Genomic DNA, 27,975 nt, shown 5'->3' on the forward strand with positions numbered 1-27,975 from the left:
ATTTTGGTGGCATTTCTAGGTGTGACAGCTTAGATAAAAATGAAGATGATACAAACAAAGAAGAGCTGGTGACCCAAGGACTGAAGCGTTGCTGCAGAAATCTGGTGGCAAAATCTGCCTTATGGACTTGAAAATGTTGGTGTGCTGCCTCATCCTGCAACTGTGAGGCCTCAAAGAACACTAGAGCCCTTCCAGCCTTTGACAAATTATCAAAGAACTCCCTAGGAGTAGAAGTACTACTCCACTGCTGTCCAAAGGCACCAAGCCCACTGAATCCGGTTTCCCAACTTGCTGTTTCCCTACTCCTCCGATGCAGCACCTGAATCAAAAGTGGTACACAAGCCACATAGGATCAAATCGGTTACACCTCCAACTGTGAAGAAAACAGCATCTACTGGAGCTGTGACACACCAATACCTGGGGTACTGGTCCTTCGGCAGCATTCACCAAGACATCAAAATCCTAACTTTACTACTCCTAAATGCCCTTTGTGAATACCGAAAGTCGTAAAGTCTTTGTCGTAGAGTCGTAAAGTAAAAGATTTTGTCTCAGATTACTTTTGTGAATCAGGCCCTAGGTCTTTTGACCCTAAACACCCCAAAGGAGTTGTCCCTAAATATGCAAAAGTTGATGACATCACCAAGTGGTTTATTGCCTTCACGAGAACTGTACCAGTAGAAGGGTAACCAAAAAGCACTCTGACTCCCACTTGTGAGAACCTTTCTCAGGCAAATGCAGGGATAGACTCCTCACATTGAATGAGGAAGATGCTGAGTCCTATCACCTCATGAAGGGTTGGAGGGCTATGAAATCAACACTGAAGAATATACAATTTACTTCAGGAAGACTCAAAAAGGTATCCTCGGTTGATTTTCCAGATTTGCAGTCAGAGCACCAGGTGAGGGTTGAAAAGTTAACAATGTGTATTGTTATGATGGACTTCATAATTTAATATTCGAAAGTACATCTGTTAAGTGATTGCATGCAGAAAAAGTGGCATCAACACCTAGTGGGCCTGGGACCAGTCTCTCCCAAAGAGTTGGGGAGGGAAGCTGATCACTTGATGAGGCCTAGAGTGTTCGAAACGAGAAATGAAAGGGGTGACTAAAAGAAAGAGGCCTAAAATACTCCCCACACAGAAAAGAAAGTGGATCACCCTGAAAATGATAAAAGTAAGGACTCCTCTGTAGGCACCCAAAAACCTGTCGAGTAGAGTGGGTCCAGAGCTACCTCACAAACCAAATGTGGGTACCAGGGTAAGAACTTGGACCACAAGATGACTTTGTGCCTTAACTGTAAAAGGATAGGGCAACTAACCAGTGGTCCTTTCTGTCCCAAAAACACAACTTCTAGTGTAGCTCCAGGGGTTCCCAGTGTAGATTGTGAATGTGGCTCCAGGGGTTGCCAGTGTAGCTTTCCAGGGAGATTCCTTAGATGAGGAAGTAATCTTAGCCTAAAAGGTGAGCTGAAGATTCCAAAGGGGAGTGAGTGAAATCCCAGTCGCTGTCCTGGGAGATACCTGTACCAGTTAAAATGCTGTGCATGTCAGGCTGGTTCTCTCCAACCAGAATGTTCCAGGTGAGACAAAAAGAGTAAAGGTTATCTCAGGGGAGGCCACTGTTATGTCTGTGGCTGTTGTTATGTCTGTGGCTGTAGTGGCCCTAAAATAGCTAGGTCCCTTATTTTGAGAAGGGTGTTAGTCAGTAAAAACCTCCCTCTTGACTGTTCCCTTGGAAATGGCCACCCAGAGGTTGTCCTGAGCCAAGCAGCGGTAGGATTATGGGGTCTGGACCTACAGCTAGTACAAGTAAGTCCCAAAAGGAAAAGAAATAGAGAACGAGTAGGGAAGGTGGGCAACTTTTAGCCAAAGTTTGCTGTAAACTTTTTGCCATAAGTGGGATGGGTATGCCCGGACATGGGTCCCTTGCTCACTGTGCCACTAGATTCAAGCTAGCCTGGCAGAAGAAGGGTGACATACCCTGAAACCGGTACCAGGATGCTTGTTTCCGGGAGGGAGGACCTGTCCTGGCAGTTCGGTCTGGACTGTTCCCAATAGGGCACAGGTTAAAGACTGATTTGCATTAGGCTGGGTCCAAACTGGGGTGGCATAGTGGGCAAAAGAACAATGGATTTAACCCAGATCTTTTCACTGGGGGAGAATGTTTGCATTGTCAGCATTCCGTCCATCATTTGTTTGCCATAACACTTTTCACTCTAAGTGGATGGGTATGCCCAGACGTGGATCCCTTGCTCACAGTGCAAATGGATTCAAGCTAGTCTGGCTGGAGAAGGGTGTCATACCCTGAACCCGGTCCCAGGATGCTTGTTTCTGGTTCAGGGAGGACCTGGCATGTCAGTTCGGTCTGGACTGTTCCCATGGGGCACAGGGTCAATACTGATTTGCATATGGTTGGGTCCATACTGGGGTGGCGTAGTGGGCAAAAGAACAATTGATTTATCCCAGATATTTTGACTGGGGGAGAATGTATGCATTGTCAGCATTCCGGCCATCATTTATTTGCTGTAACATGATTTAAGATTTAGCACAGTTTGCATGCATGTTTAAGTCACCCATAAATTCCACAAATCCATGTAATTAGAGTGTGATCCATCAACATAGCAACATCCGCAAACAAGAGGGGCGCAAGGGGATTGCCTTTGGGATATTAGGAGTAATAGGCCTTAGGCTTGGTGAGGAATATTAATATATATAATAAATAAAAGTGGTGCTAAGACACACCCTTGCCTTACTACTCGAAATACTTCTATGTCATTAGAGACCTCCCTGTGAATGTTGAGTCTGACTCGTGCCTTTTTGTCCCTGGGCAAGCATGTTAAAAATTGTACCAGTGCTTTATCCATCACATGTAAAAGAAGGTTTAATCACAGCTTTGAACAATTTGCAGAAATAAATTCTGTGGTAAAATCCACAGAAGCCAAATACATAGGGCATTGTCTGGCCACAATATACTTTGATATAATCAAGGTCAAATCTAAACACTGTTCCATGTTCCCAACTCGACTTCAAAATCCATATTTGCAAGAATAAAGAATATGCTTCTCATCTGCCCAACCCTAATTCTGCTGTACAGAACCCTCCCTAATATTTTAAATGTTGGGTCTATAAAGGAAATTGGTAACTAACAACCTGGCTGCATGCAGTCATCTTTTTTGAAAATGGGCACATTATCGAGTTTGACCATGAGGTCAGCAATGGGGAGTGAACAAGATTCCTAAAGGTGCTCAGAAATCATTATTATGCATAAAAGGGTTAAATGGAACCCTGTCTGGGCCAGGGGCTTTGTTACCTGTTCTCTGTTTTATTGCATCCTCTATTTTGCACAATAAAACTGAGACTCCCATACAGCTTGGTACCTTAAGGATTTCATACTCTTCTGAGATGGCGGCATAAGTACTTGTAAAATACTCTTCTCATGACTCACCAGTGATGTGCCAAGTAATTGGGATCAGTGTCTGGTTCATGCGTCTCATATCAGATAGAGCCAACCAAAAAGTCTGCTTTTCTTCGTATCAGACACCAACACCAGTGAGTCCCACTGTTTGGTCAGAACTTCTGTATTTCTCCTAGTGGTGACTACTTTATATTCCCTGAGTAGAGATGTTACTTCTTGTGGGTCCCTAGGTTTTGCCTTAAGGGCCCTAGGTAACTGTCAGTTAATCTTAAAACAATCTTTGTCATACCACATGGGCTTATTACCAGTATGACACAGAGGTGTCAGTAACATCCTCCATATATTAAGACAAAGCTTGATAAATGCACCAGTTACTTGGTGTTCAGTATCAACCTCAACTAAAAATGCCTCGATCAATATTGGATTCTCCCTAATCACTTTGTAAAAAAGTTGAGCAGGTTCTTCGACTCTTCATACCATTCTTAAATTGGCAGTGGTCAGGTTGAGGTTTCTAGAGGCACAAGCTATCCTTTAATTAGGCGTGGAGGGGTAGTTGGACTACTACTTCAATGGGCTTGTAGTTTCCGTAGTGTGATGAGACATCTTTACCATGCAGCAATGACACCCCAAACCAGATGTTATATAAATATAATCTATTGGAGTTCAACGGCCTCTACATCTAATGGTGGGGATGGAAAAGTAATTTCTACCTGCTATATCACACATTGTTTAAGTCATACACAGCCAGGTACTTCATCAATTCAGACCTTCTAGTGTCAATGCTATTCAAAAGCAATCTCATGTATCTAGGACTTCGAAAGGTGGGTGCTCAGGGAGGAAGCGTGCAGGGGGAGACTTGTTCAGATGCAATCCTCTCAACTAATGTGTAATACTTTAACCAACATGTTTGTAAATACTAATATTGCATTACATTCTTTACACAGAATCTAGGGGAAGCTTGCCTATGTGTATTACTCGAAGAGGTGGGAATTTTCTGCGCATGCGTCTACTGCATCTACGTAGTATGACGTCTTTGCTTTTGGTGGGAAAACTTTGCAGCTGCGCAATAGCTATTAAAATGGCCACCTAAAACTCACATGTTTATGTACAAGCTATGCTTAAACTAAACCTCTCACATTTTATTAAATTGCTGATGTGAAAGATTAAATAAGTTAATTGGGTTAGAGTAGGAATAAGTGGTATAGAGTGCATTCATTTATTTTTGTATTCTAACATGTCTTTCCTTGATTTTGTTAATAGTTTGTATTTGGGCCTGGAGGGTGTCTGAAATTCCTACCCCACCTGACTGGCGAACATGCGTATCACAACCTGTCCGTAACCATGATGATACTGTTGAAACTCAGCCAAGGTCCCTCTAGCAAGAAGCGCTTGGGAACCTCACCTCTTGACCCAAAGAGGGGAAGGAAGAAACTGTATTTCGTATACAAGGTATTGAACACAATGTGAAATGTGTGTGGGAATAAGGCTTGGTAAGTAAGTCACGGGGCGGGAATATTGAACAATGAACTAAAGAAAAAGCAGTACATTAGTATGGTGTGATGACATCTCCCCATCTCGTTACCCAATCAAAAGTAGGGATTTTCACGATAATGTAACATTGGGGGTTGGTACATACACATAGAATATTATGACTAGGGTAGGCTTAGTCAGTTAGATGACACAGATCCAACACAGACATCACAGACCCATCACCGACGCAGATGACGGCGGATGCCATAGAGATCAGCGACGCTGTCCGAGCACTCTGATAGAAGACACTAGAAAGAGAAAAGAGGCGGAGATACTGCTGAAGAAGATTCCAATCATCTAGAAGGGGAACACGGAAGAAAATTAAGGAGGCACATCCAAAGAAGGGGAAGAATCGAAGAGAGTAGTGCCAGAGAGGGGTGTGAAGCTGGCATTCCATCTAGAAAAGGTCACCAATCCTGTCCTGAACCTGTTCTGATCCTTGGCCTCCTGAGTGACCCAGGGGTCCTTATCCAGCTCTATGGCAAATTGTTGGTTCTCACACCATTGTAGGTAAATATAATTCTGTTTAGTATGTCTTTGTACTGCTCTCTGTTTCCACCCTTTCCAGGTACTGCCATTAAGAGATTTTAACCAAGTCATTTTTTCCTATTCTTGATTATTTTCCTAAAGAAATGGGTGTATGACATGAATTGGTATTTGACAAGATAAAACTTTTAAAACTCTCTCGAGTTCATTGGAAGAAAAAGTTACTGATATTTCTACTTATTCTAATAACAACCAGATCTATTGACCAGAGGAAATCAAGACCCAAGGTGATAGGCTTGGTAAGAATTAGTAAACGTAAATTCATCATGCAGGAATATCAAAATTGATCGCAGCGGTAATTACTGGCTTATGGGTGAATGTTTATGGGCCCAGGTGAGTATGGTAGCTTGTGAGTAAGCCAAGCTGGTAAACCTGCTGCAACAGTTTTACTTGGTAGCAGAGTTACGGTTAGGTTCTAGTTAGTTAGGTAGAAATTTGTGTATTGAATTATTGATTTATGTATTAACCAAACCCCTAAGTATATTTTTATGTTGTCTGGAAATTCCCGGGAATATTGAATAGCAGGTGGTAAATGGATGCCATACTGCAGTCAGGTTACTTGCCATGATGAAGAAAGTGTGAAAAGGTTTGCAGAACTTGAAGCACTGATTTAGGGATTATTTTCTTTGCTTAAAAGTGAGAGTGATTGGTAGCAAAGGAGTTCCCTGGTGAAACTTTGGGCTTATATCACCTAGCAAGGGTAATACTGAAGGAGTTGCATGTTCTTTGATGCTTGAAGTGAAGAGTAAGCGAAAGAGATTTTACTCATAGTGTGTGAAGGGTAAGTGGAAGGTTTTACTCGCAGCAAACATATGTACTTTTTGTTTTGAATTTAGTAAATCAGGCACAGTAATAAATGTTTCTATGTTAGTAATTAATGAAATCTGTGTGTAAAATTGTACGGAATTAGGTTTTGCATTATCTTGTAAAAAGAGGGGTCAGTTGTGGGTGCTACACTGACATCACTGAGAGCCGCGCTGGGATTGGTCGAGGCAGCGGGTGTGTAGCTGATAAAAAATTGTAAAGGAGGAGTCAGTAGAGAGGAGCGATACTGATGTCACTGAAAAGCTTCACAAGCATTGGTTAAGTGAATAAGCAAAACAGAAGTTGATTGGTCACTAGAATAAAAGACGCTCTGGTATTGAGGAAGCATTAGAGTAAAAGCAAACATCTAATTAGTCATCAAAATAAAAGCCCCGATAATATTAGACAGTGGGATTTGTACGTGGAGACACAATCTAACTATAATAGGGACTTGTCCAGATAAAAGATTTATAGGGTTTGCCCAAAAACAGTATATTAAAGGAAATTCACATACAATGTACGGAGAAAAGAGAAAAATGTCATTGATGTAGAAAATTAAAAATTATTTAAAAAAGGATAAATCCATTAAAACTGAAGAAAACCCTCAGAAAACCCCTGTATCATACATGATAATAGAGAGGGGCTATCATACCTGTGTATGGCTAGAAAATTGGATAGAATATACAAAAGATAATGTAGTGTTAGCATTTCCTGAGTTTGGAACATTTAATGGGAGAATTTTACATAATTTAGAAATTAGCATGAATGAGTTAGAACTAAGACCTAGATTGATCCAGTACGAAGCTTTAGAAGAATGGGAAACTAAGGCATTTGAGCTTGATAGATCACAAAGCAACAGGAACCTGAGTAAATTTCATCCTAAATTTCGAGATAGTCAGATGAAACAATGGAGACAAGCCATGGTGGTGGAAGGAATATATCCTGTACTAATGACAGAAGAACAGACAGGAAGTAAATGTACAGAGAAAATAAAACATTTAGTGATAGGTAGTGGAGATTCAGAAGATGATTATTTTGAAGATATTTTATCCACCTTACCAAGAAGAGTTAAATAGAATTACCCCTAGTGCCCCGATTCTAAAAACACCTTTAGTTCCATGGGTTGTAGACAAGACTACAAGGATACTTGAAAGGATACTTCAAGAAAAAGAAAAGGAAGCGATAAATAAAAAAAGAAGTGAATTAATTCAGAAAGTAACCCAGCTGAACACAAATCCTGAAGCACTAACGCTACCCGTAACTAAAGGTCCTGTTGTTCCCTATTATGGGAATAAGCTAAATTGTCCTAAAACACCTGTCATGACTACACCGATCATGCAACCCCAAAAAGAAAATATAATAATTGATGATCAAGCCAGTGAATGTGAATCAGTAATTTCCTTAATGGATTTGCCAATAAGAGAGCAAATAAATGATTCACCCAGAAAAGTCACACCAGGTTGTTCGAAAGAAGTGCGAATTGAGACATTTACAGGAATGAAAAGTACCACAATGGTAACCCCAGAAAAAATAGGAAGATGGACACAAGAGATAGATAGACCAAAACCCCAACCAAAGATATTAGATATATTTAAATTAAGAGTGGAATTGGAATAGATGAGAGCTGGGTATGTAGGAATGGATAGATTAAACACCTTTAGTGAGGAAAAGTTGCTATTCAAATGCAGAATCATCACCCGAAATACAAATATATTTCATGAGAGATTGATGAATTTGGCCTCAGAAATTAGAATAGACATAGGGAAATCCAAAGTATTGCAGAAACCAAATAGAGCAGAATTTTCAGATAAGGATTTAGAAAACATGAATGTGTCAAGAAGAAAATTACAGATAAAATAGTTGTTGACACTTGCAAAAATGGGGAGATTTAGATAGATTGAAAATTAGGTGGACAAAGAAAATGGAAGAAGCACAGGTGAATCGAATGACATCTGAGTATTTAATGAAAGAAACAGAAAGGGTTGAGAGACTGTGTCCAATGATAGAAGTTCCAGGAGGAGGTTCTTTACATTTCCCATGGACCCGACAAGATATTTTCTCTTTAAAAAGGATTTCCCAAAGTTGAGAGAAAAAACAGTAGAATGGTACAGGCAAGTTGAGTAGTTTGTGAAAGTTTCAAAAGTTTTGTTAAAGGACTTAGATCTATTCGATATAGTTGTACCTGTCGATTTGTGGACAGAATGTAAAATTACAGTAGATTGGCCTAATGATGAGTACTCGAGGGATGGAAAGACAGGAGCCCTGTCAGAAGAAAATATGAAAAAATGTAATCAGGTAATCACTTTCCTGAAAGGGAAGATACCCCCAAAAGAAACTGATTGGATAAAAATTGACAGAACAACCCAAGAAAAGGATGAGTAAGTACATGCCTACTATGAACGTCTTTTACAGGTGTTCAAGCAGTACAGTGGGTTTGAGAATATTGGAGACAAAGACATGACACATTTCATGTATCAGTTTGTGTCTGAGTTAAGGTTGGACATATCGTAAATGATTAAGCAGCACATGTTGTGCTGGCAAGTGAAGCCTATCTCTGGTGTTGCCTAGACAATTTGTTTTGGTGCAATATATTGACGACCTATTGGTTGCGTTGAAAACCCTAAGTGACTGGGTTACTGATTCAATTGCTATGCTAAATCATCTAGCTAAAGGTGGACATAAAATGTCACCAGAGAAATTACAGTTTTGCAAACATTCTGTCAAATATTTGGGACACCAAATAGAAAGAGGAGTTAGGAAAGTGACCACTGAAAGAATAAAAATATTAAGACAAATGCGAATACCACAGACCCAAAAAGTAATAAGGAAGTTTCTTGGAGTCGTAGGATATTGCAAGCAGTGGATTGAGGGATTTTCATTACTGGCCAAACCCTTCATACAAATGACCAAGAAACGTGCAAAGTATCCAGGAAAGTGGGATGATGGGATGATGAAAGTATGACGGCTTTCTTAAAGTTACGGAACTGTCTGTGTAAAGCACCTGCTTTTGGTATGCCAGACTACTTGAAAGACTTTGCATTATTCTGCTACGAGGAGGTAATTGTGCACTCTCAGTCCTAACCCAGAGACATGGCCTAATGCGACATCCTGTGGCATATTTTTTCTGCTACTTATGACCCCGTGGCATCTGCAGTGCCAGGTTGTCTAAAAGCTGTAGCTGCAATGAGCAAATCAATTGTGATGGGACACCCTGAAAAAGAGTACGTCCTACATTCACATGAAATTCTGTTGACTAGAACACAAACTCAGTATCGTACTCCTAGTCGATGAGTGATTTATACTAGGGGCTGAAAACAAGACCATAGCTAGGTGTGCAGTTCTAAACGCAGCTACCTTGTTGCCTGATCCTTACCAGGAAGAGGTAAAAGATGAAGTCAAACATGAATTTCTCAATGTTACTGAACTCAGTACCAAACTCCGACCAGACATACAGGAAGAACCCTTGAAGGATGCAGAACATGAGCTCTTTGCAAATGGCTTGTTTATGCGCCATAAAGAAGGAGGATTGAGTGCTGCTTATGTTGTGTGTACATTGGCTGAAATAGTCGAGGCATCCTATTTACCAGGAGTCAAGTCTGCACTAGTAGCCAAATTGATAGCTTGGAAAGTAACCATTTACACTGATAGTATGATTATGGGGTTGTGCATGGCTTTGGCCAGCTCTGGATGCAGAGGGATTTCATAACTTTTTCAGGATCCCCTATTAAAAATGAAAATGTTGTAAAATAATTGATTGAAGCAATTTCAATTGCCAAAAGAAGTGGCAGTGGTCAGGGGTGCTGCTCACCAGTCAGGATATAATCATGTGACAGCTGGTAATTGATATGCTGACAAGGTGGCAGGGCATTTCCACCTGATAACTCTAGGCACCGAAACCTGAATTTGAGGATGCTGAAGCTTCTTTCTATGATGTTTCTTGTGCAACAATGTGCATGGTTGTATGCCTTTTGTGAATCAGTCTGCGGATTGCCAAATGGTGTCTTCAACCACTTCTGTTGGCCATATTCTTGATCAGCTGTAAGTGGAAAGTAAGATAAATGTGTTACCTTTTTTGACAATTCAGCAGCGGTGCCTCCTCCACATGAGCTGAGGAGCGTCACCCCACTGCTTTCTCGCAATACGAGAAGCAGAAACATAAAATGGTATTATCAATGCTTTTACACAATACTACACCCCCTTATGATATGTCTCCAAAACATCTAAAATTAGTTTCATCATGTACAATCTATACAACCAGAAAATGTCTAACCTCTTGTAATTTTAGTAATGGAGAGTTGGACATTTCAGTACAGGTATCAAAGGTATGTAAGAGGTGTAAGTGTGGTAAAAGAACACTCATGCAGTACTGGTTCCAGTACTCATGATTGATTTTGAAACATACCATCAATGTGGTTTTGAAGCAGTGAGAAGGTCTAACATGTTTGATATCTGAAAATATTGCTTACTTCTATGTAAATCTACAATAGCTTTCTCCATACATTTCGTAAGGATATTTCATTTGTGGCATTCTAAATCTATCTAAAACACAATTTCATATTTAAGCTCAACTTACACATAGGACACATTGGGGGAGGTTTCAACATTTTCAGCTTCTTTGATTTGAGCCTCACTGATGTCCATCCCAACCACCTTCTTGAAATGAGAGGCCAATATACGTGTGCTCTGCCCAGTGCCACAGCCAACATCCACTGCCAGCTCAAATGGCTTTCCTTTCTGTTAAAAGATGACAGATTAAAGAACATTATTTTAGCGAGGCTTGTTCTAAGCAAAATGTACATTCTGCAAGGCCACTTTTCGGTAGGTTTATATCAATATTTATATTTTAAATTCTTAGAGCAATTCCTCCTAACATTAATGAAAAGCTGCTGATGATCAATGTGATCTCTCAACATTCTAAAATGATATGCTAGGTAATTGCAGACACCATCTCCATAATTTCATGCCATGTTCCTCTATTCCAGAGATATGTTCTTTTATATTTTCTTTATTGGATTAAAGAGTAAGGAACTTCTGAAACCCACTTTTGAAGGCTGTGATCGAAGATAACACCTTGCCAAGCATATGCGGCCCTACATGAATAAACTGCCTTTAAAGATTTGCAAACCACGATCAAGCTAAAAATGGCATGATTGATGTACAATGTTGTTGCAGGGATTCTGCTCAGAAACAGAATTATGCTTGGGATCACAGGACTTCAGCACATAGGGATTAAATTACCTTACAACATCAGCACCAATGGCCCCAAATCCAAGCTAACTAATAGTGCTTTACCTGCCTCCTAACCGTCCAGAGGGACAGGCAATTAGCACCTCAGAACACAACACTCCGAACTCTCTCAGGAGTCATGGTAACAGGTCATCACTTTGCGTTCTCTCACTCACACATGTCCACAATAAAAGGAAAGAGACACATAGAAAACGTACAATATTTATTGAAACAAATGTGTTCAATCATGTAAAAACTGTGCAGGAAACATATATAAGTAAATAACATGACTAACTCAATCAATAAACTGTACACAATAAAACGCTGTGTCTTAGGATCTAAAACAAATTTAGACGAATCCATATCTCCAGACATGAGAGAAATATGTTGTTTAACTGCAGACAGTTTGGAATGTTCAAATCACTGTTGACCCATGTTGGGAGCCGAAGTAACAGGAATTGGGCCTCTTTGCCTTAAACCCCAGTATGGAATTCACAAAATGAGGATGATAATAACCACCCATGAGGATCTGAAAGTGTGGAATGAAATATGCCATTCTGCAACATGCTATTCAGTGGCTCTCCAGTATAATTTGTCATATTTAGCCAATTTTCAAATCGGGCATTAGAAGAAATAGGGGGTGCATTGTTTTCATACATTTTTGCAAATCCTAGAAATGTGATCTGTTGAACAGTGTCAATCAGGAGAATCATTTGTGTAAACATCAAACAGGCTTGGAACAGGGTTTCTGTTTCCTATAGGTGCCAAGGTTTGGCACCCCACATCGAATGCATTTAAATTGTGTCCTTCCAGTAGTCATAGCCTTTAATGGTTAATTGTGTGGCAACAGAAGCAGTATATATGATCTTCGTTTAAGTAAGCAGAGATTTTTTGGGAAGAGTAGGGGCTAATTTAAAATAATATGACATTGGGTCAGATGTATCATGTCCTGTAAAATAGGTACATTTGTATTTATGTATTTTAGAACTCCCTTGTGGGGTTGTGGAGCAACGTTTCCAATGAGTGATATTAAAAATGGGGCGCTGGACAGTAGAATGATGCATATAGTTATGTCTAAAATGATGGTAAAATAACATTTCTCCATATATCGCAGAATTCATGCACAAAACCTTTGACTCAAAAACCGTTTCATATTCTAGCTCATATTGTAACCCAGGTAGTATTATATCACCCATAGACACATAACACATCCAGAAAAGGAAAAAGTAAATATAGCAAGTAAGAGCATTAAGGACTTTGCCGTAGCCATAATCCTGAAGATCAATGAGTTTGCTACAACCTACTAGTGCGCCAAGCAGCCACTGGTGCCCATATCTTCATCCCCAATTCTCTTAATTTTTTACCCTTGAGTTGATACAAAGCCGCCTCCACATTATGTATGCCCAATAATCTGGATAACCACATTTGAAAGGTTGGGGCCTCAGTATCTTTCCAAGATGCTGAAATTAAAATTCTGAGTACAGCTGTGGAGATAAAAATTAAAGCTTCAGTCTCAGTATTTAATTTCAATTGACTTTGGCATCCTATAATCATGAGTGTCGGAGACAAGGTTATCTGAGCATCCAGCAGTCCTGACCAGAATGATTCAATCTCTATTTTGATTGATTCTAGTTTCTCGCAATGATAAAACATATTGATAATGTCAGCTGGGCCTTTGCAGCATCTGGGACAATTACTGTTCTCCCTCTTGCCCCAATCATAGAGTTTAGAAGGGGTATAATAGAGATTGAATAATGTTTTAAAGTGTTGAGCTCTTAAATTGGAGGAGCGTAGGAATCTTCTATCCATTTCTAGGGCTCTGTCCAGGTCAATATCCGGATCCTCCAACTTTGAAGCCCAGGCTGCCTTGGTTTTGCCCATGTCGACCTGGGATTCCTCCAAAAACAGCCTGTACACACCATTAATTCTAGGTTCACCCACCTTCAGATAGTCCAAAATCTTGCACCTCTCCCTTAAGATAATTCGGGGCCTTATTGATCTGATTGTACTGACCACCTGAGGATATTTATAATCTTGTATACCCTGGAGGGAGTACCTTTGTCTTAATTCTTCCAGAGTTCTGCACTCATCCCTGACAATAACTTGCCCCAGTGTCAGGATACCTTTTCCCGCCCAGTGTCTCCAGGACCCATCATTACTTAAATTAGGAAAGAGACCAGAGTTCCAGAGTGGGGTGTGGTGATTATATTTGGAGATTGCCAGTGCTTTCCGAGCTGCTGCCCTGACCCCCCCATATTCCTTCGAGTGTCTTAAGTCTTGACTTGCTATAATATTTCCTTTCTGTTCTCCTTAACAATACCCCGGTAGCCTCGCTGCCAAGTAGTAATTCAAAGATAGATGGAATTGCGTCTTGTCTTCTCGGGGAGTTTAAGCTGCTTCCCACTGGTTTAAATAAGATAGCCATCTGCGTAAGTAAACAGGACCAATGATAGTATCTGACGTTTGGCATTCCCAGACCACCCCTTTCCTGAGGCAGAGACATATATTTCATGGATCTTCTAACCTTACTGTATTGCCACAAGAAGTTCATAAAGATGGATTTTATTTCTTTAAGGATTTTCCTCTCTATTTTAAAGGGGATCGACGGAAATGTATATAACACCTTGGCGAACATAGTCATTTTGATAACATTGGCGCGACCAATTATTGAGAGTTTTAGCGTGTCCATTCTTTTCAGATTCTCCCTCATGGATTTCATGAGAGGAATGAAATTGTCTCTAATTATCAACTCCAGTTGTGCATTGATCGTTATCCCCAGGTAAACCACAGAATCAACAGATCTGGAGTCTGACTTGTTTATGTTCTTGGAGCAGAGCAACTGTGTCTTACCCACATTTAGACGATAGCCTGATTGTCCGCCAAATTTGCTCGTAGTACCCACTACTTCTCGCATAGCTGCTTCGGGATCAGTGGTAATGACAGCTAGATAATTGTCATATGCCAAAATTTTTGATTGAAATCCATTCGTAACTACCGGTTTAATTGCAGTGTTGTTGATTATTTGGCGTATTAGAGGATCAATATATAGTGCGAATAGAATGGGTGAGCATGGGCATCCCTGCCTTGTCCCCCTTGTGATAAAAATCTTATCTGAGCTCTCACCCATCATTTGAATTTTCACCACTGGGGTGGAATACATAGCCTGAATAGCCTTCAAAAACCTTGGTCCAAACCCCCTTTCGGCAAGCACACTTCACAGGACTTCCCATCTGATGCGGTCAAAACCTTTCTCCACATCTAGGAGGATCATTGCAACCCCTCCCTCCCCGGCAGCATGGATATGGAACAACGTAATAGCTCGTCTGATATGGTCTGAGGTTCCCCTACCAGGAATAAAACCATGCTGCCAGGGAGAGACCAGGGACCAAATGATCCATCCCAAGCGGGTTGCCAAGATCTTAGCGTATAATTTATTGTCCACATTTATTAGAGATATGGGTCTATATGAACCCGGATTTTCCGTGGGCTTGCCTTTTTTATGGAACACCACTATATTGGTGTTCATCCATGACTCAGGGATTAAACCTGTATTTATAACCCCGTTGGAAAGGTCTAACAGAAGTATAGATGTTTCTTCAAAAAAACTTTTGTGGAACTCTCCACCATGCTGTTAAATAAGTTTAATATTGCAGGACACAGACACTCCCTTTGACTCCAATGAATACCAGGGCCCTCTGGCTTGAACCTAAAAATTCCCTTTGCTTTAATTTTTCATCAAGTCTACCGCATTGCATCATGGAGTATGTACGTTTTAAAGGATGGTGATCATCCCATAAAGTATCATGAAACAACAACTATGAAGTCAGTGAGTGTGTCTTCAGGGGACAGGGGCTCTTCTTGGTATAGTCACCAGAGAAGGATCCCTAAAGAAGTGATATAATAAAGTGGAGAACAAACGTCATGCCTACATACTTGAATGCTATGGGAGATGAGTGTAGGGTGACTTACAAGTTAATCGCTCCTTATCACCCTCAAGGAAATCATCATGTGGAGAGGATCAACAAAAGACTAAAGACCTGATTATAGTGTCTGGGAAACTTCATAGGAAGTGAAATGTTCAATTACCATGCCTTTATTTGTCTACAGGGAGATAACTCAAATGGAAGTGAGATTGATCTATTTTAAACTTGTGTATGGGCACCCTGTTAGAGGTCCTTTAAGTCTAGTATGAAAAACTTGGGAGTAACCTCTTAAGGAACCCACACAGGAAATAGAAGACTATATTCTAGGCCAGCGTTCCGGCAAGGCAGAGTACATGAAGAAGGCTACTGAAAACCTAGAGGCCATCCTGGATCTTGTTAAGCACTGGTTTGACAAAAAGCGTCCTTGGTAGAGCATACACCAGGTCAAATAAATGTGGATGGTAGAGTATGTGGCTCCCAGGGCCCTCTGGAACAAGTGTACTGGATCCTACACAGTGCTGAAGAAGATGAAAGATGCCACCTACTTAGTGGACCTGGGCACTCTCAGACACGCCCCCAGCGTGGTGCCTGCGAACTGGTTAAAACCACACTGTCACAGGGCACACATGACTATGCTCATAGTGAGTGATTATTGAGAAGAGAACAAGAGGGAACCTTTCCTACACCCCTTTTCCAGTTCTGCTAAGGATGAGTCAGTCAAGAGAGATGCCCTCTCTCCCACTCTGAATGAACAGTAACAAAAAGCCAATTCACGCAGAATACTTGGAAAAAAACAATGATGTATCTATGACATGGGCACTGGTGATATTCCAAAGAAAGTACTGTAGATTGTCAGATAATTAAGGAAGAAGTTGACAAGATGTTGGACCTAGGGGTGACTAACCCCTCCAGTAGACCCTGAACGAGTCTTGTGCTGGTCCCCAAGGCAAAACCGGGAGGGGTGTCAGAACTCAGTTTCTGTACAGGCTGCCCCCAAGATTCATGCACATCCGATTCCCACAGCTGATGCGCTTATAGACAATCTAAGGGCTGCTAAGTACCTCAGCACTTTTAGTCTCGCTTGGTACTGGCAAATTGCCATAATGGAGCACAGGAGAGGTCAGAATTCTCCATTCCTGAGGGCCAATTTCCATTGATGGTGATACCCTTTGGTCTGAGGAATACTGCTGCCACCTTTCAGAGCCTGTTGACAAGACTTCTGTCAGGATTGATGACAATCAGTGAAGCATTTCCTGATGATATAACTGTATTTAGCTCTACCTGACATACCACTAGACCCACCTAAGAAACATTCTGTAGGCTCTGCAACAGGCAGGCCTGACTATCAAGTCCAGCAAGTGCCATATAGAGCTGGACTCTGCAGTTTGCCTGGTGTATCTGGGCCACCTTGTTAAGAAAGGATATGTACAGCCTCTCCAACCCAAGATGTAAACTATCATCGCTTGGTTATCTCCTAAAGCACAGACTTCGTTCAAAGCCACTATAGATCTGTGAAAGGTTATGGTGTCATTATTGCCCCTGACAGAACTCACTGCAAACAGCTCAACTGCCCAGGAATTTTATTTACACTGAACAATGTCAAAATTGTTTTAAAAGTGTGAAAGAGGAACTATGCACAGCACCTGAACTCAAAGCACCTGACTTTAGCAGAGAGTTTGTCATCCTAACAGATGCTTTGAAGCATGGATTTGGTGAAGTATTATCATAGTTGATAGATGAGAGCCAGGACAAAACTGTTTCCTTTTTTAGTAGGCAACTTCGACGATAACAGAAGCATTGGAGTGTCATTGAGAGGGAAACATTTGCTATCATTTGGTAGCTGAAGAAGCTGAGATCCTACCTGCTTGGGGATCAGTTCAAGGTTCAAACCAACCACAGGTCTCTCAAATGTCAAATTCAGATGACATGGAATGGGCTTTACAGGGGAATATAGACCCTGGACTGACCATACCAATGCAGATGGCCTTTACAGGTTCTGCGATGATGAGAACAACCAGAGGAAACATTAGTTTATCCACACCTTTTATCTGGAGGGGGGCATGTAAGACAATGAATCTTTTGGCATGATCATTCCCATTTTATTAACTGATTCTGTAGGTTGTTAGGACTATCGGCACAGAGGCCCTATTATCAGTCCCCCGTGTATGTGCTCTGACCCCTACAAACTTTACAAATTGGTTACAAAGTTTATGTGGCATATTTAAATTACCTGTCAATCCCTAGTATATGGTATCCAGTTGCCCTAGGACCTGTAAGCTAAACATCATTAGTGGCCTACCAACAAAAGAGTGACAATCCAACGCATGGCTCCTGGCCTGCTGTTTTAAAACTGCAAGTTTAACTTTGCCAAATAAACCTGTCATTTTGATATACATAAGTCTTTCTTAAGGTGGGTTCTAAATACCAATAGGGCATTGTGCATAGAAAAGTAGGGCTGATGCACTTACTTTTTACTTGTCTTAGCAGTGAAAAATCTCAAGAGGAATTTTTCACTGTGGCAAGGCTGGCTATCCCATAGATAGAAAAGTACTGATTTACATTATAATACCTGATAATGCATAACTTCAGTTTGGAAATAGCTAGAACCATGATACAAGGACTACAATTGATAGGAAGTTGAAATCCATCCTAGGAGCTGACTTAGATTTTAAATTACTATTTTTTTGCTTAAACCTATGTCAGCCTTTCAATAGATAATCCACAAATGTCAGTAAGCAACCTCCTTGCCTCCTGTAAAATGTAAATTGTAAATTGATACTTGTATAGTGCACTACTCACCCGTAAGGGTCTCAAGGCGCTTGTACGAATACCGCTGTGGAACCCATCCTGGCTTTCCCTGTGAGGCGTCCACTCCTGGACACCCCCAAGGTGGAGGCCAGGCATCCTTAGCGTTGTGGGGGCTGTTGTGGAGATTAAGCAAGCTATTGCCCAGAGTTGCAGAGTGGGACTCCATGATTGGAATAGGCATTGAGGCGAGAATTATCAGGTCTGTGGAATTTTTGAGCCCAAGACCCACTGAGGCGGGGAATAGAACCCTGGTCCCGGGCTAGACCTCTGCATCAGGGTCTGCCGCTCTAATCATTGAGCCACACTTCATCATTGAGCCAATGTCAGGAAGTGTAAGTGTAAGTGGTTTCCAGAAAAAGGACCAAGAGGGAGGGTAGGAGATGTGACATTCTGGCAAGATGGTGCAGGGAAGGTCACAAGCTCCAAAGGGCCATCCCCTGTCACAGGTAGATGCAGTTCAGACTCAGGACTACTCCTACTATTGTCCAAGTTGCCAGAGTGTCACCAACATCAGTAGGGAGAAAACCTGTTTTAGAACTGGTTTATAAGCGAAGTTTTCCCATTTCCCTATATACTTTTCATGGGTGTGCCCAGAGCTCTGCACAAGTGAAGAACAGTTCTGTCATTTTAGTTTCAGGTAGAGAGGGTCCTGTGATATTTTTAACAGTACAACACACACATTTGACAGTAAACACACAGGGAATTCCACAATAGTAGGTAAGGGCACCCTTAGGAGCTTTTGTCCCATTGGTTAGGGAGTGACCAGTAGTTTCCACTAACCACAGGTTGGCAGTGAGCATAACAGTGGCACCCTCAGTACTCACTCAGAAGACCTCTGGTGAAGAAGGAGAGCACCTGCTTTTGAATCCGTGGAGACACCCCCCAACTGCTAGATCTGCCCCTACTTATACTAAGGACAAAAATAGAAGAGTAGACTCCAAGGTCCACTGGGCTAGACACCTGTTCAGATCCAGGAGCACAAAAGCTGCAAGAAGCCCAAAATCTCTGCTAAGCCCAGCTGAGCATTACTAACTTGATTTGACCTTGACCTTGCCAATGGCTTCAGAAATATTGAGTCCTTACCCCCACATGGTGCTCAAAGCGCCATGGAGCCTTTGCTGTTGTTATAGTGTACTGTTTCTCCATCAAAAACATTTTCTAAAATTTCTGCAAAAAGAACTAGAGGATACCAATGGACCACCGCTGAGCAGCAGCTGCAGATTGCCAATTTCTGGCTAGACACAACATGATGGTATGCCCTGCTGAAAGGATCCTGACTTTCAGAACAGTTTCATAGTCTGAACTTAGAAAATGTCACTGGATCCAGCACTAAGCAGTATTCTGCTGATGCTTCATCGTCACTTGCTTGGAGGTATCCCACAGTCAATGTGAATATACGTGAACTTCCTGCTACAGCCAAGGCTCCCACGGATGTCCTGTGCTTCACCTAGATGCCATCAACAAGTCCCTGTTAGGATACAGTTGACACCCTGGTCCACGACTGACAACATCAACAAGGACATTTCTCCCAAAAAATGTTTAAGTCTGAAGATAAACTTATTAGTGGGACAAAAGTGGTCCCTGTTTTAGATACATGTGGATTGCTAATCATGCTGCACAGATTATGTTAGAATATGGTAAGGAGTCTTCGATATTTGAAAAATTAAAACATGTAAGCATTTCACCTCAGTCTAGGCCACTGTAATTTTGGGATTTTTCAGCTGCAGTTTGTTTCAGATGATAAGGAATTTGCTACATAATCCATCATCTGCTGGATAATCTGCAGATTTTAACAAAAATAAAACGGTTTCTAGCTCAAACTGCTCAAAAGTTACAAACAAATTTGGAAACTGGACCAGGAAGTAGTAGAGCACTTTACCTGAGTTTTAGAAATAGGGGTCTCTAGTTGGCTAATGTAGGTACCTTTGACCAAGTAGGGGCCCTCACTTCTAGTCAGAGTAAGGGGGCTACACTCCTAAAATAACCCCTGCTCACCCTCTCGGTAGCTTAATGGCACAAGCAGGCAGGCTTATCTCAGAGGAGGCAGTGTGCAAAGCATTTGTGAACACATACAGTAATACAAGGAAAACACTACAGATGGACACCCCACCTGTTTAGAAAAATAAGTCATCTTTCTCTAGATTTACCACAAGACCAAACAACAAAAATCCACAATACAGTATTCAAAAATATGACTTTCAAATGGTAGAAATAACTTAGTTCAATGTAGATGGTAAATGTGCCACTTTACTCTCAAAGTACCCTGAATGAGTAATGCAATATAATCAAAAAAAGTTCAAAGAGACGGTGATATGTAAGTTCCTTGCTTTGGGGGAGGTGATGTGTCAGTTCCTCACCAGCGAGGAAGGGATGCGTTGATTTCTTACTGTCTCCTGGTTACACTGCAACAATATGGTGCCTCAATACGATGTGACAATCCAGTGAGATGTGACAAGATGGCATCTTTGATGCGATGGGACAACTTGGATACGTTGCGTGTATGCAAGAAAGACGTGCTGAGAAATCAGTTGTTTTTAGAGCTGCAACAGGCCCTGGGACTTGCTAATCCAGTGATGCTAAGGCAACCTGCCCGGCGGCAGCATGCTTCTCCGGCAACGCAACACGTTTCTTCGGCGATGAAACGGCAAACGACTGTGGCACGCTTCTTCGGCGATGCAACAGCAACAGCTGCGGTGGCGACACGCTTTGTTGTGTGTCGATTTAGATACCGTATATAGGTTTCCCGATTTATGACCTTATATAGGCACAATTCGCATTGCCCATATTTAGGCATAGAAATCCTACCCTTATTTAGGCATTATTCATGCTAACCAAATACAGGCATGGCTAACTACATCCTTCCATGTAAGTCACAAAGAGTTCTTGGAAAACCAGACTCTTAAGCCTTTAGGACTTGCTTGAACTATTGATTTCTCCAAGAACTCATTTATTATGCATGAACATCTATTCCTTAGGGGTTCATTCATGGCGTTCTTCTGCCCGCCTTTTACGTCAATACTGGCATTCCTAAACACCTACAAGGTATAAATATACCTTCACTCGCCATGGAAAACCATGTTTCGGCTGCATACTTGTTTCTAAGGTATGGAGTGGACTAGAACCTAGAGGGACTTTTGGCAAATCTTGGTAACACCAATGCAAACTATAGCCAAACTAGACTATAGACCGACAGCATCTACTTCTTACCTCGTACTACACTTAGGTTAGGTACACTGGGGTAGAACTAGCTAGAAGCACCAGATGAGTATTCACATTTTAGCCTGTGGTATTTATATGTGTATTTTTATGAATATATGTCATAGCTGCAGACCATGCTATTACAGTATTATTTTATCTTACTGCTAATGCTGTCTTATTATACTTCGCATTCTGTCTTACGATTGTAGCAGTTCATATCTTTTACACGAGAAATAAGACTGTTCAAGAAACCCTTTTTATTGAAATGCCCGTCTATCTATTTCTGTGTAAACTCTGTAGAATCGAAGCATGCATGATTGACTGAGTGAAACTGTTATCCATTTTTTTCCACGATTGTGAGAGTGTTCCGATTCTAAGGGAAACAAAGTTGTCATGTTTATGCTTGTTTATTCGAGAAGTTTCTAGTGAACACTGAGTTAGCTGGCACACACCAGTAATTACTTTTAATGTACTCGATAGAGACATACTGACCTCAGTCTTACGTCAAAACTATAGTGTATATTATTCTAATGTGCAGAGCCTATCAGGGAAATAGGAACTACACTACAGCTTCTTTCTCATTGCATCGTACTTCCAGCTCCCAGTGGCACGCAGTCTATAGAGGTCTGAAAACATCATCCGCTCGCATTCAGCTAGATTGCAATCTAGCTGAATGGGAGCGGATCTCCACACCCTCCATCCAAGGACTTTGCCTTCTTGACCATGGGGTCTGACCTTTTGGCAACCCTCCAGGCTGAGATCTCTCCTCCTGCCTCTCATACCCCCTACTTCTAGCTGTCTTGATAAAGACCCGCCGCGACCTTCAATTGGGGCACACTAGGGTCGAAACGTCGACGCTTTACCACTGGTCCAGACACTCCAGGAACATTTACATGGACTTTTTGTCTCCTTGAAGAAGAATTAAGACTCTGGCCAACCCTATTCCCTGTATATATTTTGTATATATGTGTCACTGTATTTGATGCACTGAGCACTTTGTTCACCACCAGTCACATTCCCTACACTTATGTTTTGTTTAATGGTCTGATCATCATTTATTGCAACTATTGGCATCACTGAATGGAAAACAATTCAGATGTAACATGTTTGCGTTTTATTAAATATAAAGCATTGCTGGAAATCAATTCCTATTTCTCCATATATCATTGTTTCAGAGAGTTTGTTTTTAATATGTATTGAGCGCACCATGCCTTTCTCAAAGCGATTGTTTTCACCCAACAGAACCACCTTTGTATTCAACCACTATGGTAATAGGTAGCCTTGCAATAGTGAAAAACAAGATTAGCTGTAAATCACTACCAGGGCATACCACACACACCACGGTATGTCCTACCTCTATCATACAATGCACCCTGCCCATAGGTGTACCTTGAGCCTACCTTAGGGGTGACTAACATGTAGAAAAGGGAAGGTTTAGGGACTGGCAAGTTGGTGCACTTGCCAAGTCGTCATGGCAGTCCCAGACTACACACGGGCTCTGCAATGGCAGGCCTGAGTCATATTTTACAAGCAGTTTCTGTAGGTGGCACAATCAGTGCTGGAAGCCCACCAGCAGCATTTGATTCACAGGCCTGGGTACTCATGGTGCACTGTACTAAGTTCTGACAAGTAAATCAAATAAGCCAAACATGGAGTCACTAATCATTAGAACAATTTACAACAGGAAGCACTTTGGTATTGAACAACAGTGGCAAGTCGCCGAAAGCATCTAGCTCAGCAAAAAACATAGCAAAAACAGGAGGCAACAGCGTAAAAATGGAAGGGAGACCCACGCCAATGGTGCCAGGTCTAACATGTGTCCCCTATAGCTGAAATGTGGGGAGAACTACCCACCCTCTTGAGAGTTCTCTTCACTAACGCAGAAAAATCTGGACAGACAATCAGCATTGGCGTGTTCTGTTCCAGGGCGGTGTTCCGCTGTAGGGAAATGGTCCACCTCAACAGCTTTGGATTCTCACCCCTCATCTGTATCAGCCATCTGAAGGGCCTGTGGTTGGTCTGAACCCGCAAGTGAGTCCCAAACAAGTATGGTCTCAACACTTTCAGTGCCCAGACCACAGCAAATGCCTCACACTCAATTGAACTCCACCTCTGTTCCCTTGGAAGTAACCTCCTACTAATGAAGGGTACAGGTTGGTCTAGGACCTCCTCATTCTTCTACAAAAGTACAGCCCCCACACCATGCTCTGAAGCGTCTGGCTGTACAATTAATTATTTTGGGAAGGTGGGCATCCGAAGCACGGGCGCCTTGCACATGGCATTCTTTAGGGCATCAAAAGCTTTCTGACAGGTGTCTGTCCAGTTCACTCTCTTGGGCTTGACTTCCTGTCAAGGGTGCAACAATGCTGCCATACCCCTTAACAAACCTCCTGTAGTACCCTGTGAGCCCTAAAAAGGCTCACACCTCTGTCTGGGTCTTGGGGGTTCCCAATCCAGGATGGTATCGATCTTGGGCTGCAGGGGCGCCACACGGCTGTTCCCATCGTGGTGTTCCAAGTACACCACCGAACCCAGCCCGATTTGGCACTTACTTGCCTTGATGGTGAGGCCTGCCCTCCGCAGCACTATCAACACTTCCCAGAGGTGGAGCAGATGTTCTTCCCAACTGGTGCTGAACACTGGTATGTCATCCAGGTAGGCGGCACTGAAATCTTCGAGTCCAGCCAACACCTGGTTGACCAACCTCTGAAAGGTGGCAGGGGCATTCTTCATTCCAAAGGGCAAAACCCAGAATTGGTAGTGCCCATCTAGTGTTGAGAATGCTGACCTCTCTCTTGCCTCATCATTTAAGATGATTTGCCTATACCCAGACGTTAAGTCAAACGTACTGAGGTACTGGGCAGCCCCTAGCTGATCAATGAGCTCATCAGCTCTGGGTATGGGGATGAGGTATGGGTCACGCCTGGTGATTAAATTGAGTCCTCAGTAGTCCACACAGAACCAGAGTTTGTGTGTGGCACCAAGCGTGGCAGCCTTTGGGACCAGGGCCACTGGGCTGGCCCAAGGGCTATTGGAGAACTCAATCACCCTTAACGCAAACATCTCAGAGACATGATGCAAGCTCTCATCTTGTCCATCACTCTGTAAGTTTTGTGTTTTACAGGAGGACTGTCCCCAGTGCCGACATCATGGACGGTGCGTCAGTGACACCGTGAGTCAGGGAGACCAGATCATGAAACTTACCCATCAGTTTGCGACTGTCATCTTGCTGATCAGGGGTCATGACGGAAGAGAGGTTCACACTGTCCACTGACCCATCTTGCTCTTCTGCAGACAGTTTTGCTCAGTCTCCTCTTCCATTCCATCATCTGTCTCTAGGAGCGTGCTCACTTCGTACCTCTCCAAGTAGGGCTACTGGTGGTTTACATGCAGGACCCGCAAAGGGTTCCTAGGAGACAGCAAGTCCACCAAGTATGGGATATTACTCTTGCTCTCTACCACCTAAAAATGGTCCAGTTCACTTATCCTGGAGTGCACAAGCCTGCATGAGGGCCATGACCCACACCTTCTGCTCAGTCCAAAACTCGATCAGAGTGGCATTCTGATCATACCACGATTTGATCTCCTCCTGGCTAGCTTCCAGATTCACCTCAGTGAGTTGTCTGAATTGCCCATTCTGGTACCTGAAGGCCAGCATGTAGCTATTTACCTCCTTGGGAGGTTTACTGGGAGATTTCTCCCAGCCTTCCTTTACCAAACTCAGAGGTCCTTTTACAGGGTAACAATATAGCAGTTTAAAGGGACTGAACCCTAAGGACTTCTGTGGCACTTCTCTGTAAGCAAACAGGAGGCATGGCAAGAGGACGTCCCACTTAAGCCTCAGAGGTTCTTCAAGACCCATAATCATACCTTGTAGGGTCTGGTTGAATCTCTCAACCAGCCCGTTATCTTGTGGGTGGTAAGAAGTGTTGAACTGGTAGGTTACACTGCACTCTTGCCACATGGACTTCATATACTTAGATATGAAGTTGGTACCATGGTCCGACACCACCTCTCTGGGGAACCCAACATGGGAGAAAATCTCCATCAATGCACATCCCACCACAGGGGCCATCGTAGTCTGGAGAGGGATGACTTACAGGTAGCAGGTGGCATGGTCCACCAAGACCAGGATGAATCAGTTGCTCATGGCTGTTTTGGGATACAGATGTCCCACAATACCCACCCTTTCAAAGGGGGTGCTGACCACAGGGAATGGTTGGAGAGGAGCCTTGTGCTTCCTTCCACTCTTACCACTTGCCGGGCAAGTCTGACAGGTCCTGCAATGAGTTTATGAACTCTTGCACATTTGGGGTCAATAATAGTGGGTGACAAGCCATTCAAAGGTCTTGTCTTGCCCCGAATGTCCTGCTAAAGGCACATCATGAGCCAGAACTAGTAGAAAGGCTCTGTAGGGCTTGGGTACCACCAGCACACAGGCTAACCCAGGCTCACTAACCTTAGGCTCACTAAACAGGAGACCATTCTCCCAGTAGTTCCAATATGATCCAGACTGATCACTTGCTGTCTGGTTTGTGGCCTGTTGCCACACACCTACAAGAGAAGGGCACTTCCATGGAGGGGCCTCCTTCCTGCTCCCAATGGGTCAGCTCAGGCTGGTCCCCAGTTCAGCTACTTGTTCAACTGTATATTCCAGGACATCCCCCTCAAGGTCTGCCTCCTCCTGGACCGTGTGAACTTCAGGGGCCAGTTTCCCATGCCCCCTGCATCTTCTCTTTCAGGCAGGCACCTGGGCCACTCTTTCAGGCTCCAGGTCCTCTTGAAAATCATTTCTACCTGCCATGGATCGAGTGGTCACACACCCCCACTCAGGCAGACCCAACATCACCAAATGAGATCTGCTCTCCACCTTAGCCCAAGGGCAGCTTTCCAAATCATTGCATAGCAGACAGCCAACAGGCATGGCCGTCTCAGGTACTTGAAAGGAACCTGAGACTAAGCATGGGCGAATTTTGCGTATCTCGCGTTCGCGAATTTTGCGGATTTGCGAACTCGCAAATCCGCAAAATCCGCGAATTCTCGCGAATTTGCAGATTTTTTTTTTTTTGTGTTTGCGCGGGTTTCTGCGAGTTCGCGAGGGTTTTGTACAATGTCGCAAATTGCGAACTTACCTGTCGGGTCGCAAGTTTCGCGAACTTGTTGTTTCTACGTGTCCAGCCTGTTTGGGACACTCTTCTTCATCACTGCCACTCTCTGTCACCACTGCCACTCTCTGACTACTCATGCCACCCTCTGGCCCACCCATGCCACCCTCTGTTTCATCACAGCACCCTCTGGTTGTCCAGTCAGTGTACATTATTGTGGCAACAAGCACACCTTCCCTGCCTCAAGTGACCTGAATTAATTTGGGGCTGATTAATGTGTCACAGAATATTTTTTTAGCTGGCACCTGCTTCCTTAGTGCTTCCTGATTAGTGATCTTTTGAACTTGCTAAGTGCTTTCATTGTTGCAAAATTAGTTACAACACCTGCCCTGCCCCAACTGACAATAATGAATTAGGGGCTGATTAATGGATTTGAACCTCCAGCCTGGCTCCTGCTTGTCTCCCTTAGCTGTAATTCAGGACCTTTGTGGCATATGTGTAACTATTCTGAGGTTCAGAGCAGGGTCACATAATAGTTGCAACTGGCAACTGAACTCTGGAGGGGCCCCTCAGGAAGCACTACAGGAAATGGCTACTAATGATGAGCCTGAACTTTTGAACCTGGTAAGTAGTTTCAGTTTTGCTAAAATCGTATTTCTGCAATTTTGCACTTATTCGCGGGGCGCGAAGTTGTACTGGGAAGCCGCGAACTCACGCGAACAGTGCGAGCAAAATCCGCTGCTCGCGGATTTGCGGATTTTGCGGGAGATTCGCGAATCTCGCGGATTGCGAATTTACCGAAAATCCGCAAAATCCGCGAGCGAAACGGATTTTCCGCCCATGCTTACCTGAGACACCCCCATACTCAAAAGGAACCTGGGCCACCTTGCTGTGGCTCTCTGAGTTGGCAACTACAGGGTAAAATGCATGGGATATCACCTGCTTTACAGAAACCAGCCGACAACTGACAGCTTTCACACTGGCTCCGGTGTCTCTCAGAGCCTTCACCCTATGGCCATCGATGGTCACCCACTGTCTGTATTTCTGAGTTTTATCAGGAAGCTGGGTCCTAGGGACCATCTCACAGTCTCCGAAAGAGACTAGGGACATGTTATAGCCGTACTTTTTGAGCGCACGGCTACCCAGAAAGGGTGTCCCGGCGCTTTAGCAAAGAGGCCTGACAAACCAAAAAAAACCAAAGGCAGACACGCTACAGTCACGATGATTACTTGGTGAAGAGCACGGTCTTCAGCTCCTTCCTAAAAGCCAGGAGTCTATTAGCCCTACGGAGGGAGAGAGGGAGCTCGTTCCAGAAGCGAGCTGCCACATATTGGAAGGATCGACCACCCATCCGGACTCGTTTGGCCGCAGGCACCTCCATTTTGGCCAAGTCCGCTGAACGCAACGTCCTCCACGGAACAT

The 27,975-nt window shown here is 42.9% G+C and overlaps 1 protein-coding gene across 5 annotated transcripts in view; it reads right to left on the minus strand.

The window, feature by feature from the left end:
- Nucleotides 1–27,975, minus strand: part of LOC147701314 (putative methyltransferase DDB_G0268948) — a 246,938-nt gene that overhangs the window by 113,412 nt on the left and 105,551 nt on the right. For all 5 annotated transcript variants that reach the window (XM_086930036.1, XM_086930034.1, XM_086930033.1 and 2 more), the window contains one exon: nt 10,867–11,027. In XM_086930036.1, coding sequence (XP_086786162.1) covers nt 10,867–11,027 — 161 coding nt within the window. The remainder of the gene's footprint in view (nt 1–10,866; nt 11,028–27,975) is intronic.

This window comes from Lissotriton vulgaris, chromosome 7 (genome assembly GCF_964263255.1).
Source record: "Lissotriton vulgaris chromosome 7, aLisVul1.2, whole genome shotgun sequence".
NCBI lineage: Eukaryota > Metazoa > Chordata > Amphibia > Caudata > Salamandridae > Lissotriton > Lissotriton vulgaris.